Source organism: Zonotrichia leucophrys, chromosome 13 (genome assembly GCF_028769735.1).
Source record: "Zonotrichia leucophrys gambelii isolate GWCS_2022_RI chromosome 13, RI_Zleu_2.0, whole genome shotgun sequence".
Lineage (NCBI taxonomy): Eukaryota > Metazoa > Chordata > Aves > Passeriformes > Passerellidae > Zonotrichia > Zonotrichia leucophrys.
In genome coordinates this window covers 1,168,069-1,182,374 of record NC_088183.1, presented here as the reverse complement: position 1 = coordinate 1,182,374, position 14,306 = coordinate 1,168,069, and the positions used below count along the sequence as shown (strand labels likewise).

The following is a 14,306-nucleotide window of genomic DNA, read 5'->3' as shown; positions in this document are numbered from 1 at the left end:
CTGCCACTCACTCCATAGAATCATGGAACCACGAAGGTTGAAAAACAACCTTTCACATCATCAAGTCCAAACACCAACCCAACACCACCAGATATTTTGGAAAAACACTTGCTGGCATGGCCCTCCTTTGAGCACAGTGGGATGGAGCTCTGAAACAGAAATTACCTCCCCAGCACCACCTGATCCCTGCACCAGGGCAAGGAAACACAGCTGAGGACAAGGCAACTCCTCCCTGGATGGAGAAATTCCTTGTACACTTACCTGTGAGGGCAAGCCTTGTCTGAAACTGTGAGAACTCCATAAAAACCAGCCCAAGGACTGCGTGTGCCAGGGCAGGAGCCCCTTCCCATGGCATGCCCTCCTCCTCCTGGGACTGCGGCAGAGCCACCAGGGCTTCCTTGGATCTGTCTCTACCATATCATCTTTTCTTACTAATTACAATTTTTCCTACTGCTTTGGAAAGCATTCCGCTGGCTGAGCATAGCTTGGGATCCTCCAGCCACTGTGGTGAATGGTGAGGTTAGGTAGAGACTTGTCCACGTGATGGAATTCCAGCAGTGGACCAGCAAGCTGAGTTTAATCTTTGTTTAATCCAGAAAAACCACTTCTGACATAAATCAAAGGCTTTGGGGTCAAGGACTAATAAAGCAAGAAAGTTAAAGACATCAAAACATTATTTCCCTTTAAAAGAGCACTGAAAAAAATCAAGGCTTTATTTGAATAAATGTTACACAACATTCTTTATCATTTTTACTTCTCAGCAAACCTTAAAGGGTGAATCAGATTTTCCTCATTCAAGTCTACAAAATGAAAGAGGCATAGTGACCATTCAATATACAGACAAGAAGGTAGCACGGAGCAAAGCTTAAATATTAAGCAACTAAAGCAAAAAAGTGAAAAGCAATACATTACTGTCACTCTCTCTCATTAGAATATCCCTGACAATTTCATTTCCAAATGAAAATGTGGTTTCCAACGCAATGCTGGGAAAAGCAAGGCAGACATGAGCTCCCTTGGATGCTATTTGCTCTATACCCATATTCTCCAGTGCACACCTGCATCCCTTGGGTTAATCCCTCCTGGTTCAGCTGCTGTGCTCAGGGAGGGAGGGGAGGAGAGCCCTGGGATCCGGGGGCACAGCCAGGCACTACCGGCTTCCAAAACAACAGCAGGCACTCCTCAACGCCATGTGCAACAACCCTGCCACCACAGTCCCGGGCCTTTTTCCTGAGCAGAAACTGGTTTGTGCCATGTGGTTTGGTGGCTTTTCTGTTTGGTTTCTGGGGAGGTGGGGGACAATGCACCTGATTAGGCCGAGCCCCCATCCATTGTCAATCCAAGCGGAGGTGAAAGGCTGGCACGGAGCCGGCACCAAGGCACCCCTTTCCTCATTCACCTGTCTCAAGCTTTCAGTTCTAGTCACATCCCAGGCCCTGAGCAGGACCAGACTGCTGGGCCTCTTCCACTGGTGAAAAGGAAAAGCACTGTAGAACAAATATTCATCCAAATTTAAAAAAAAATGTTTGTACTTCATGGTGAAATCGTTATGGCAAACGGTACAATTTGAACGCACTGCACAGCATTGTACAGCCTGATTTTAAAAAGTAGGTAGTGAATATTCAATTTCTGCATTTATAAATAAAGAATTTAGCTCTGAAAAGCAGACACTGAAGCAGCACAAAGCACGAGCTGCCACACACTCAGTGTGTGAATCCCTGATGGGCCTGGCTGGGCTTTGGGGGCCTGTCCCAGCCTGTCACTTCCCCCTCTCCGATTGTTTAACAAGTATAAACCTGTTGCCAATGACAGAGTTGTCCTAACTTCAAATTTTATGTGGTTCATTCAGGCTCCAGACACGAAGAAATTGTCTTTGTGCTGACCCAGAGGCCCCTCGGAAAAGAGTCTCTGGTTTTAAACGATCCAGACAAAGACATTCTATTTTCTCCAATTCGATCAGGATATCAGTAAGGAGGAAAAGAGTTTCCTACAAGTCCTTTCATCTCTATAGAAACAGAAATTTGACTTTTAGTAGATTATGTGCACATTTTCATATCTTCAAAACAAATATTTATTTTCCCAGGTTACACAATAAATCCCCTGCTAAGAACTTTAAAGAAATGGTTCTGCCGAGACAGTGTGCACACAACGGAAATAATTAGTGACAAATAAATTAATATTTAATAACTCAAGATTTCAGCAGCGTGTCCAGCATTCCCAAGCTCCACTGAAGTCAGTCTTACCCAAGACCTTTCTGGGAGGGGAATAAAATGGATAAAACCCAGTGGGTTTCTTTTTTTTGATTTACAGCTTTTCAAAGAAGTCAACCCAACTCAGATCAACAACCATCAGAAACTCTAATAAAACCTTTGCTCTCTACTAGTTATCTATCTGAAAAATATTCATGTCAAAAGGAAAAAATAAGCCATGATTTGAAATAGAAATGCCATCCCATTGAATCACTCTCCATCCATGATTCCCATCCTGTTATAGGATTATAAGCAAAATGCTGCTCTCTGCCTTGTAGCCCCTCTCAAGGTTATTCCACAACCCTCAATTCCCTAAGTGTTACAATAGCATAAATAAAATGCAACCATATTCACACAGAAGGAGCTTTCCCATAAAACAGAGATCCATGGAGTTTGTGGTCACTGTCCTTTCCATCACCTCTATGGGAAATGTTGGTCTCAATAGCAGGACTGTTCAAATTTCACAATACAACTGGGTTTGGACATGCTTTGATCACAGATCACAGCTCTGCTAACACCTGCACTAAATACTAACTAAGCCTCAGAGAATGGAAAATTGCAATGCTAAAGTCAAGAATAAAAAGAAAAGTTCAAAAGTTACAGTCAACTTCCCAGGCAAATTGGCTCCGTCACTGGCACCTCTCAAAACATACAAACGTGACTGTCACATTACAAAAACCCCAGTTATCTGCAGTGAGTCTTCATCCTAATATTTCAAGTGGTTCCTTGCATGTAAGTGTCATAGAGTCTTTCGTCATTTCATGCGTCATTTATTGCAAAAAAGTTTTATAAAATATTTCCTAACATCTTTTGAAATTTTAAGGAAAATGTACATTAGGTACAGATGCCCTAACGGTGCGAGGGGGAGCTTTGACATCTTTTACCCCCTTTCCCCTTCAAAAAAATGTTTACTACTTGGTGAAGATTTCAGAGGAAAAATAGGACAAGTCAGTCTCAGATTTCTCTCAGTCCTGATGAGCTGGTGCTCTTCGTGGCAGTGTAGTGAGGTTCCATAAAAACAGCGGGTCATTAGTGTCTCTGAGCTGAAAAGGGGAGAGAAAGGGAACATGGTTAAATGTCTTCCAGTACATATTGCAAAGTAGGTAAAGCAAAAGCTGAGGTGGCCAGGAAAGTTACTGGCTCACCTGCTTTGTGCATCGTGTGCAGAAGACAAAAAATAGATTGACATTATCACAAGACAGACACAAGTGAGCAAACTCCTCCAGGGCTGGGGTTTGAGGAGCAGCCACAGAACCAATCTGTTACATCTCACCCCATTTCAGCATCCAGAGAGAATTCCAATTGTAAAGACATTTAAAGACAGCTCAGGAAGCAGGGAGATTAATTCACAAAATCTATACATTGATGGCAGCTCCCAACACAAAGCTAATGTGACCCTGCAGAGCCCTTCCACAGAGGAGCCCAGTGCCTGAGGGAGCAGGAACTGTAAACCTGCTAATGGTGCTTCCTTCCCATGGCTGCCTGTGCTTGCCCATGTACTCCAGAGAACAGGAATAAATGATGATAAAGCAGACAGGAACAGCCCAAGTACTGAGCCCTGCAAGAACCAACACCAGTCAGCCACCAGCTCTTACTGGGAGGAGGGGGAGGCCCCGGCACAGGGTGTCCAGAGCAGCTGTGGCTGCCCCAAGGCCAGGCTGGACGGGGCTGGAGCAGCCTGGGACAGTGGGAGGTGGCCCTGCCATGGCAGGGGTGCCACTGGATGAGCTTTAAGGTCCCTCCCAACCCAAACCAGTCTGGGATTCTATGGAGATTGTGACTGAATCACCTCAGATACAGTGACTGAAAACCTGATCACCTGGGTCAGCTCAGTGCCTGTGCCACTGAATTCCCTGAGTGCAGCCCATTGTCTGTTTATCGCCCATTCCATGGGGTCACTCACTCCAGGTGGGATCTGTGGTTTGTGGGACAGTGACAGCTCAGGCTGGCTAAGGGCACAGCTCCCCCGCACAGATCCCACATTGGGAAAGCACTCCTAGAGCACTGAGTCCCAGCTGTGCCCTGTCCCCACCTAGTCCACAGCCTGGAGCCCTGAGTGCCACCTCCAGCCCTTCCCTGGGCACTCCAGGGATGGGGATCCAACCCTCCCTGGGCAGCTCCAGTGCCTGAGCCCCCTTTCCATGGGGAAATTCCTGCTGTGCCCACCCTGAGCCTGCCCTGAGCCCCCTTTCCATGGGGAAATTCCTGCTGTGCCCACCCTGAGCCCCCTTTCCATGGGGAAATTCCTGCTGTGCCCACCCTGAGCCTGCCCTGAGCCCCCTTTCCATGGGGAAATTCCTGCTGTGCCCACCCTGAGCCTGCCCTGGCCCAGCCTGAGGCCGTTCCCTCTCATCCTGGATGCCCACCTGGCTGTCCCCTCCTGTCAGGAGCTGTGCAGAGCCACAAGGGCCCCTGAGCCTCCTTTGCTCCAGGCTGAGCCCCTCCCCATTTCCCTCAGCCTCTCCTGGGGCTCCAGCCCCTTCCCCATGGAGCCATCCTAAGGATGGCCCAGAACAAGGTACAGATGTGTGTCAGGACAGGCTCAGGCCCTTCCTGCCTGTCCCACTGAACCCAGCTCACACAGCCCTTTCCTGGCAGCCAGCACTGCCACAGGGACTCTGACTCTTCAATGTGAACATTTTCTCAATCCCTTTGTTCACTGCTGCCCAAAGAGAACTGCTGCCTTTGAAACTGCTGGCTTTCATCTCCAAAGGAAAAGAGAAGGACACCAGGCAGCCATGGAGGGGGAGAAAAGGCACCCCAGAAGGACAAGGGAAGCAAAAATAGCAGCACTTCCCATCAGGGATTAAACCTCAAGGCCAGGAGCCCAAATTTAAATAGTTACAGTAACATTTATGCACCTTCCTGGGGAATAATGCTGTGTCTGTGTAAAACTATGGAACAGAAGGCACAAAACTCCTATTTTCCTGTTACAGATTCCATTTGTAGCCAGTGAAGAAGAGGGAAACCAGACTGCTCTTCCAGATGATGAACTACCAAAAGCAAGAACTGTTTCCTTCCTTTAGAGCCTCCAGCAGCAGGACCTCAGCAGCAGGAAAACAAAGAGCAGCAACACATTCTTCCCTTTGTGTGCCTAATTCCCTGAAATACATGACACAGTATCAAGAATTCCTAAAACGTGATCCAACCCAGTTTTTTCCATATAAATGTACCAGAAGAGATTATTCCTAAATCCTTCAACACTTGAAATACCTCAAGACTTTTTTTTTTCATTAACTAAACTTCTAACTAAACTGACTACAATTCTTTTAAAATCGTTTTTGTGGCTTTAGTTCCTTTTCACCAGAGCTACTAAGTACCCAAGCTGGCACCACGTGCTTTAAAATCCTGAAGCACTGCAGAGGGGCAATTAAACCCCAGCATTTCCTAAAGCCAAACAAAAATCCTACACATTACTAAATAAAAAATGATGCTAAATTAGCATTTAAGCAAATATTTGCTTGTAATTGTATCTGCTTATTTTACTGACAAAGCAAGATCCCTTCTCCCACTTTGTGCACCTGTTAAAGGATGGCAAGGACAATCCCGCCACCTGAATTTGCTGTGGTTCTGTTACAGAATCTCAGTGCTGGGAACAAGCATTTGCCTCCCAAAGCACAGATTCCCAGCACATGCCTGGAACATAGGAGAATATTCCTTATTCATATTGCATCTTTGACATCCAAAACATCTGTAAACAAACATGAAAACTGACCTAGATCTGTTTTCTTCCTAAAGAACAACCTGATTTCAAGTTGCTGTTCCATAAATGGCATCGGCCAACAGGAGGCTGCACCCCGAGGCCCTTGGCAGAAGGGCAGTGCAGCTTTCCCCAGCTCAAACCTGGGTACTCCAAGTGTGATTCCTGCAGGATGTGAGCAGGACACAGAGGACAGTCCTCTGTTTTCCAAAATCAGCCTTGCGAATGCCAAAGTGACAGGACAGATCCTCTCCCACTCCGGGCCGCACTGAGCCCAGCTCAGCCTGATCCATTGGTTCCGATCCCTGCCATTACCCACACAGCACCCAGGGATTCACTGCCACAAATGCAATCATTACTCCAGTGCCTGATTCCAAGTCACTTTAAGTGTTATTTCCTGTCCCAGCTGCAACTCAGCAGAGCCCAGCTGCCCCTGTGCCTCTGCCCCATCCCACAGGGATCCACACACCTGGAACAGCCTCGGTTCCCACAGCCCTCCCTTCCTCCTCTGCACTGAGGAATGGAATCACTGGCACAGAAATGCAATTGCAGCTGCTCACAATGGCCCTGTCCTGGTTTGGGAAGTCACTTGTCAAACACAGCCCAAAGAAACCCCACAGATCCATTTCTTCACACTGAAGGAGCAAAGCTTGGATTCAAACTTGCTCCAGGGGAGGCTGATTTGTTCCCTGAGCCAGTTCCTGCCTGCAGGCTGCTGCTAAATTCTGCCCTCAGGCCATGGGCAGGCAGGAAGGGGAGATCAGACACCACATCCCATGGCACAAGCACATGAGCCACCTTTCCCAGGTTATTCACCTTTTTCTTTTTGCTCCCATGTGTCCCTCTTGGATGTGCAAGGCGGCTCAGGTGTTCTGAAGCCCTGGTCTGCCAGCACCAATTGTATTTCCTGAGGAAAACAGAGCCAAGCTCTCCTCAGTGGCTGGAGCCTGGCACTAAGGTGCTGCTCCAGGGAATTATCCCAAACTGCCCCATCTGGGAGCAACAGCAAAGCTGTACAGGGAAAAAGCAGGATGGCAAAGCAGTCACCAACTGCCTGGCACCACAGCCCTGCCTGGCAACTGCTGCTCTGCCTTGTGTTCCCACAAGGGCACTCGTGTCATTGTTAAATTTAAAGGAAATAAAATCCTTAATTAATTTAAGTGACAGTCTGGATTGTATCCACATCCCAGGTAACCCAGAAGAGTGAAATGTATGAGTAAATCATAGGGAACCATAAGCTGCTATTAGGATCCAACATCAAACCCCAATAACCAGAGGTATTTCTGACCTGGGAGGAATTGCTGCTGCTTGGTACAACCCATCCAAATGACCACAAACAGTTCCTAGCACAGAGGCCAGAGGCAGATGGGGTCAGACAAAGCAGACTGACAGTGCCAGGAGGGTGAGCAGGGAAGGCAAGGGAAGGGAAAAGCCACGGTGCAGGGGGATGTTATTCACTGAACAGCCCCACTGAACTCTGCCAGGGTGACCCAGGGGAGGGAACTGTTCAACCAAACCCAAAGTGTCCCAGAGAGCAGCTGGGGGTTAAATGTTGGCTGGGAACTGCCATGGTCACTGCAAGGCTGGGATCACACACAGGCTCCTTCCAGCAGGGATTAAGGAGAATTTGACACTGGATATCTCAAACCTGACCTGATGGATCTTCAGGCAGCTACACAAGTTGTGTGTTAAATGTGGGTGATCCCTGATCACTCCATGGTCAGAAGCTCTGTCAGTTATGGAGAAATTCCCTTTTTGAACAGTCCTAGTCATCGGACCCAATGGATTATGGCACCACACACTGCCAGCCATCCCTCTGGGCTCGAGCTCCCTGCACTCCCCTCCCAGCTCCTCTCCAGCTCCAGATCAGTGAGGGACCCCCTGCTCTGCCTGAATCTGCTGCTCCTGCAGGCATTCATTGGAACACAATTATAAAGCCAGGATGGACTGAAATAGCCTTTCCCTGATTATCAGTCTGCTCCTTTCACAGCTCCTCAAGGCAGGACAGATGATGATGCTAAGAATGAGCTACTGACATCTATTTTTTTAAATTCACATTCCTATTCTACTCTTGACAGTTTTAGCAGACATGAAAGAAAATATCAGGACTTAAGAGAGTTAAATAGAACCAGACCTAAAGGCTAGCAATGCACAAAGCAACTCTTACCCTTCCCCACTTGTGCTACTCTTAATCCTAATCACAATTGAAACTATGTTTAAAAAACCCAAAGGTATTTTACTCCATGCTGAAACAAAAAAAGTCTTTTCAGCCTTGCACAGACCTAAACCACCACAGGAGCCCCACCCAGGGTAGATCTGTAGGCTCCAAACTGAACACAGCAATGTCTGAAAGAGAAACCAAATCATCAGAGATGATTATCTCACTGAAGTGTTGACACAAAGCTCCAACTCTAATTAGAACAGCAACAAATATCTGTTCAATTTCCTGCATGACTCCACTTCAGACACACACAAGCATTTCCTGTTGCTTCCAGCTCTGCTCCTGAAGCCTCACACCTTCAAACACCTCTGGGGAAAGAGCTCTGGGCTGTGCAGTCACTGCTCTCTCTGCCAAGGCATTTTACCTGAAGATCTCCAGAGGAACAGAACCTGAAACTCATCATGTGCCATTCTCCCCTAACCTGGCTGCCCATAAATACCCAACAGCCACACAGAGGCACTCCAGAAACTAAAAAAGGCATCACTTGCCAGTTATCCCACTAAACTGATGGGAAAACAGCAGTCACCCTCTGTGCTGCTGCTGCCTTCTGAAGGATTTAGGTGGGAAAAGATCTCCAAGGTCACCAAGTCCATTCTGTGCCAGATCCTCACCCTGTGCCCAGCCCAGAGCACCGAGTGCCACCTCCAGGATGGGCACTCAAACCTCCCTGAGCAGTCCCAATCCCAACCACCCTCAGGAAGAAATTGTTCCTGGCCCCCCTGAGCCTGTTTGTCCCCACAGGGTGTGCCAGGTGGGAGCAATGGACAAACCATGGGCAGGCCATGGAAGGTGCCAGCCCTGGGGCTGTGCTGGGGCATGGGCACACAAAGTGGGGTTACACTCATCTAAACCAGCCCTGGGGCTGTGCTGGGGCACACAAAGTGGGGTTACAGCCCAGCTAAACCAGCCCTGGGCTGTGCTGGGGCACACAGAGTGGGGTTACACTCATCTAAACCAGCCCTGGGCTGTGCTGGGGCACACAAAGTGGGGTTACAGCTCAGCTAAACCAGCCCTGGGCTGTGCTGGGGCACACAAAGTGGGGTTACAGCCCAGCTAAACCAGCCCTGGGCTGTGCTGGGGCACACAAAGTGGGGTTACAGCCCAGCCAAACCAGCCCTGGGCTGTGCTGGGGCACACAAAGTGGGGTTACAGCCCAGCTAAACCAGCCCTGGGGCTGTGCTGGGGCACACAAAGTGGGGTTACAGCTCAGCTAAACCAGCCCTGGGCTGTGCTGGGGCACACAAAGTGGGGTTACAGCCCAGCTAAACCAGCCCTGGGCTGGTGGCACACAAGTGGGGTACAGTTGTTAACCAGCCTGGCTGTGCTGGGCACGACACACAGAGTGGGGTTACAGCTCAGCTAAACCAGCCCTGGGCTGTGTGGGGCACACAAAGTGGGGTTACAGCTCACTAAACAGCCTGGGCTGTGCTGGCACAGACACCAAGTGGGTACACTCATCTAAACCAGCCCTGGGCTGTGCTGGGGCACACAAAGTGGGGTTACAGCCCAGCTAAACCAGCCCTGGGCTGTGCTGGGGCACACAAAGTGGGGTTACAGCCCAGCCAAACCAGCCCTAAGCCTTGTCCCAGCCTGCAAGGCTCCCCTCACCCTGTGCCTGCCTGAACCAGGCTCTGCCCCTGGGAGCTGCTGCATCCACAGGAGCAGCTCCTTTGGGGTTAAACCAGAGTCAGGGACGAGCATGAGGAGGAGATTTTCAACTTACTGCAACATGGTGGTGTAAAAAATTAATTTAACAAAACAAATGACTTGTTTTGAGCCCTGTTCAGTCTGCAGCCATACAGAACATTCACTATGAAACTGAGGAAAGACTTCAAACTCATCTGCTACAAATCAAAACTGACTTAAATGCCTTCCATAAACAGTTCTTTTGAACACAAAACCACGTAAAGAAAGCCCTCCCACACCTCCTGCTCCCCAGTGAACACCTGAGCAAACTCTGCCTATGTAAGCTGCAGCGCTATTCTAATTTTATATAAATTAAGAGAACAAAGCTTCCAGGTCTTCTAAAGAAAAAATAACAATGTCAATATTGATTTTGCCACTACTTGGCTTACAACAACTAACTTAAAGCCAGTTCACTTGAGCTTCTAAACCTCAAGGAAGTGGTGTAGACATCTGACCCACCTCACATGGGTTCCTGAAAACAGCTTGCTTTAATAACAAAATACAGCTTATTTACTTAAAGAAACTGTTTCTGTTTGCAGGAGAGAATACAGAGAAGTGAAACAGATTTTTTTTCCAATTATTTTTTCTTTTTACAAAATCTATTGTGTGTTTGTCACATTCAAAAAGCATTGACCACTGGGGCTTTTTGGGAACTGTTAGAATGCCAAGGTAAAGCTGGTATATTTGGAAGCTTAATTAGCAATAAATGACCGTCATCTTGAGGAAAATTTGAACAGACATGGGTTTGACACCTTAGACTTCCAATAGTTCTGTGGGCAGACAGAATAATTAAAAAAGGTAAAAAGAAACTGAATGCTTTGGCAAGACCAGACAGTATCATGAACATATGAAATTAAATCTTAAAATAAAAATATTTTCCGGGTTCAATGATTAAATCCTTGCCCCCTTTTTCATGTCTATTTAATTTCAGTCTGAGTTTAATTTTTACATCTGTCACGATTGCCTGCGTGGGCAATCCTGGAAAAAGCAGGATGAAAACTGCTTTGGGATGAGCACCAGGAGACTCTTCACAAGGCACTGCAAGGCTGGAGCACGAATGGGTTGGAGGACACAGGAATTCACATGGTCAGCTAAGGACCAAAACTCACAGAAAAAAAAAGTCAAGGGCATTGCATGAAAATGCCCCAATAGTGAGCAAAAACCATGCAAGAAAAGCTGGAATGGCAGTGGAGAGCAGCTCTGACTGCTCTGAGATGGAAACTGAAGCATTCCCCACTGTACAAGTGACATTATCCACAGGCTCTACTCAAATATATGGCCCAAAAGCTAATTTAGGGAGAAATTTAATCAACTTTCCAGAAAGCCCTCTACAGAGCTGGTTCTGAAACAAAAGGGACAGATAATTAATCATCTCCAAATTAAGACTGAAGTATACCAATGGTATTTACATCAAGCACTTCATCTTTAAGAATGCATGAAAAAGGACAATTTACTTTTAAAGGGTGTCCTCTAAATCCGGCATACAGATAAAATACTCTGACATCCTGGATTTGTTTCAAAGCTTTTTGAGAAACACACACAAATAATTCAGATTTAGTCAATTTTATTTACAGTTTGTTTTTTTACATTTCAGAGCATTACACAATTACATATCTCATTTTTCTGACCTGCAAACAGATACCTTAAACGGAAATAGTTTAAAAAAAAAAAAAGAAAAAAAAAGAAAAAATAAAAGTTAGATACATCCAAAATGCAACAATTACACATCTGACAATTCACAAAGTGTAATTTACTAGGACGTATCCTAAGAATTTAGGAACAACCAGTCAGGAGAAAATCTGACCAATTTCAGCAATTGAATATTTACACATTCAAAACAAAGCCTCTCTTAAGCTAAACCTCCAGGCAAATGGCCTGAAAGATTTCTTCAGGAAGAAAGACCAGAATGATTCACACCTATGCAGCATTAACAGCCCTTGATCCCAAACACTGAGGCCTCCTCAGCTTTGTCTTAGAGCTACAGGCATCCCTCGACTTCTCCGACCCTGAAGTGATTTAGTTGTGCCCCCATGTGCATAGAAAGGTTGAGTGTTTAAGTGGTCACTACGACAAAACCCCATTTAATCTGGTCTTTAAGTCACTAAAATTCTTCTTCCTTCCAACCTGGAGCACGTCTCCAATGCCATTTAAACGGGCCCGCAGAGGGGAGCTTGAGCCCCCCGGGCCTGGCCAGACTAAATCCATTAGAGACTGGTTAAAAATAATCTTTAAAGACCATTTAGACAAGGCTTACATTTCTACACTTCCCTGATGGGCCACCTAATAAAACAAAAAAGTCACAGCTACTACTTTCATCCCTCGTGTCAACCCTTGGCCACACAGAACTAGTTATATACTGGGTAGAAACTACTAAAAAATTCCCTGCAAATCAGCTGCCTTCCAGCTGAGGCTATGGCTCCTATGCATCGGGTGGTTTGGTTTGTTTTTTGTTTTTTTTTTCTTTCTCTTTAAAAAAAATTCTCACTTGAAAAATACCTCAGTCCTCGCTTGTAGGCTAATTTTGATTGCATGTTCAATTGGTTTGAACCGTCAGGACCCGCTCCGCACGGCACGAGCCTCATGTGAAAGGAGCAGTCAGTCAACCGAGTGCAACTTCTGCCTCTGCCACCTCGCTGGGGCAGTTCTGTCTAACCTGGCTAGGGTTTGGTGGAGCCTCCAGGTTTCTTGCCTACCTTACTCTCCACGTTCACGTCTCAAACTGCGTCAGCAGGGCCCGCACCTCGGGCGTGAGCTGCTTGGCAGCCTTGGCTGCCTCAGTGACGGCCTTGCGGTACAGACCCTTTCTCTTCTTATTAAAGCGCACCTGGAAGCTTTCTAAAAAGGGGGAGAGCTGTGCAAGAGCCAGGAAGGAGGTGGTGGTGGAGCCGAACCACGAGATGCGAGCCTCCTGGCGCACCAGCAGCCCGCTATCCTTGCGGCTCACCGTTATGGTAAGGATACGGGCCGGCCACCAAGGGAAGCCATAAATCTTGGCCCAAACAATGTCCCCTACACATACGGTCCTGCCATCTGGTGTGACACATTTAGAGACGTTTTTGGAAAAGACTTCTGTTTTCAAGGAATTACTGAGCTTTTTCTCTTCCTTCGAAGAGGAGGAGGAGGAGGAAGAGGAGGAGGAGGAGGAAGGTGCATGCATGCTGCCTGGAGGAAAATCAAAGCTTTCAGTAGAGCTACACTCAGAGTTGGTGGATTTCAAATCATCTGTGCTATCACTACTACAAACTGATGCACTGGAAGAGTCAGATTTCTTTTGATTAAGGGTCATGTAAACCGTTATATTGCTTTTGCTGCCTCTCTTGCCCAGTGTCTGCTGTTCATCCTGATCAACAGTTACATGCACTTCACTCGTGTCCTGAACCTCACTGCTGGCCTCTTCGGGGCCTTCTGAGGGGCTCTGGGTTTCTGAAGGGGCCTCACCTGCTGAGCGGGTGGAGGAGCAGCGAGACTGGGGCTTAGTTGCCATCTTGCCGCTCCGAATTTTCTCAAGTCCTGTCTTGAGGGAAGAGTCATTCTCTTCGTTGCGGTACCGCTGCGGCTTTAGGCGCAACCGGGGCGGGAGGGACCCTGAGCTGGTGTTCTGAAGACGCCGCGTGAAGTGGACCTTTGAATGTGCATTTTTGGAAGAGGAGGTTGCACTCTGCTTCTTTTGTGCCTTTTCTTTGGCCATTTTCAAGACTTCCCGAGCTTTTGCATGATCCATGTTTTTGCTCTGGAGAACTTTTTTTGTGTTTAACTGCGCTTTTGAAGTATTTGCTTGTGCGGAAACTTTAACTACTCTGCTTCTGCTGTGGGCAATATTTGAAACCTTGACCACAGCGTTCCTTTTCTGGCTTTCGTTTTGGCTTTTTCCATCCACCTTGTGGTCAGTCTTAAGTTTTTTATTCACAGTAGTCACGCTCTCGTTTCTTCGCTTTTTACTGTCCTCGTATTTGGAAGAGTCACTTGCATTGCCACCTTTCTTGATCTCCTTTTTCTCTGCCACCACGCTGTTTTTGCACTTGTCACACAGCACCTGCCGGGGCCGTAGCTTGATGGCGTTCATGATGGAAGTGGGTTCCTCCCTGTACATTTTCCGCTTGGGCCGCTTGATTTTCCGGGGCGGAGGCTGAGGTATTGACTGGTTGTAGGTGTCCCTGATAAACAAAGGAGGAGGGTACGGAGCTCCCTCGTGGAAGAGGGGAGGTGGTTTAGAAGTCCAAAGGCTTTTAGCTATGCTGGGCTCTGAGGGCTGCGTGAGGGAGGAGTCATCAGGGACGGCGGCGTCGGCCTCGCACTTCACCTGCGCCTCCTCTTGGAATGGTTTGCTTTGGAGCTGCATGGCTTCAGGTTTGTCCTTGTACTCCCTTTTAGGAAATATGGTCACAGGGATTCCATGGGGGCCAAACCTTCAAGAGAGAGAGAGAAAGAAAATTCAGTGTTTGGAGGGAATTTT

The 14,306-nt window shown here is 47.3% G+C and overlaps 1 protein-coding gene across 6 annotated transcripts in view; it reads right to left on the bottom strand.

Moving 5' to 3' along the window:
• PWWP2A (PWWP domain containing 2A) overlaps positions 1-14,306 on the bottom strand; it is a 29,748-nt gene that overhangs the window by 4,795 nt on the left and 10,647 nt on the right. Inside the window, exons 2-3 of one of the 6 annotated variants that reach the window (XM_064725200.1) lie at positions 12,547-14,259; positions 644-3,289 (exon numbers count right to left, since the gene is read on the bottom strand). In XM_064725200.1, coding sequence (XP_064581270.1) covers positions 12,561-14,259 — 1,699 coding nt within the window. In that variant the 3' untranslated portion in view covers positions 644-3,289; positions 12,547-12,560. Of the gene's footprint in view, positions 1-643; positions 3,290-11,412; positions 11,496-11,563; positions 14,260-14,306 lie in introns of those variants that run through there. The other 5 variants (XM_064725204.1, XM_064725202.1, XM_064725201.1 and 2 more) reach the window with 5 other exon arrangements.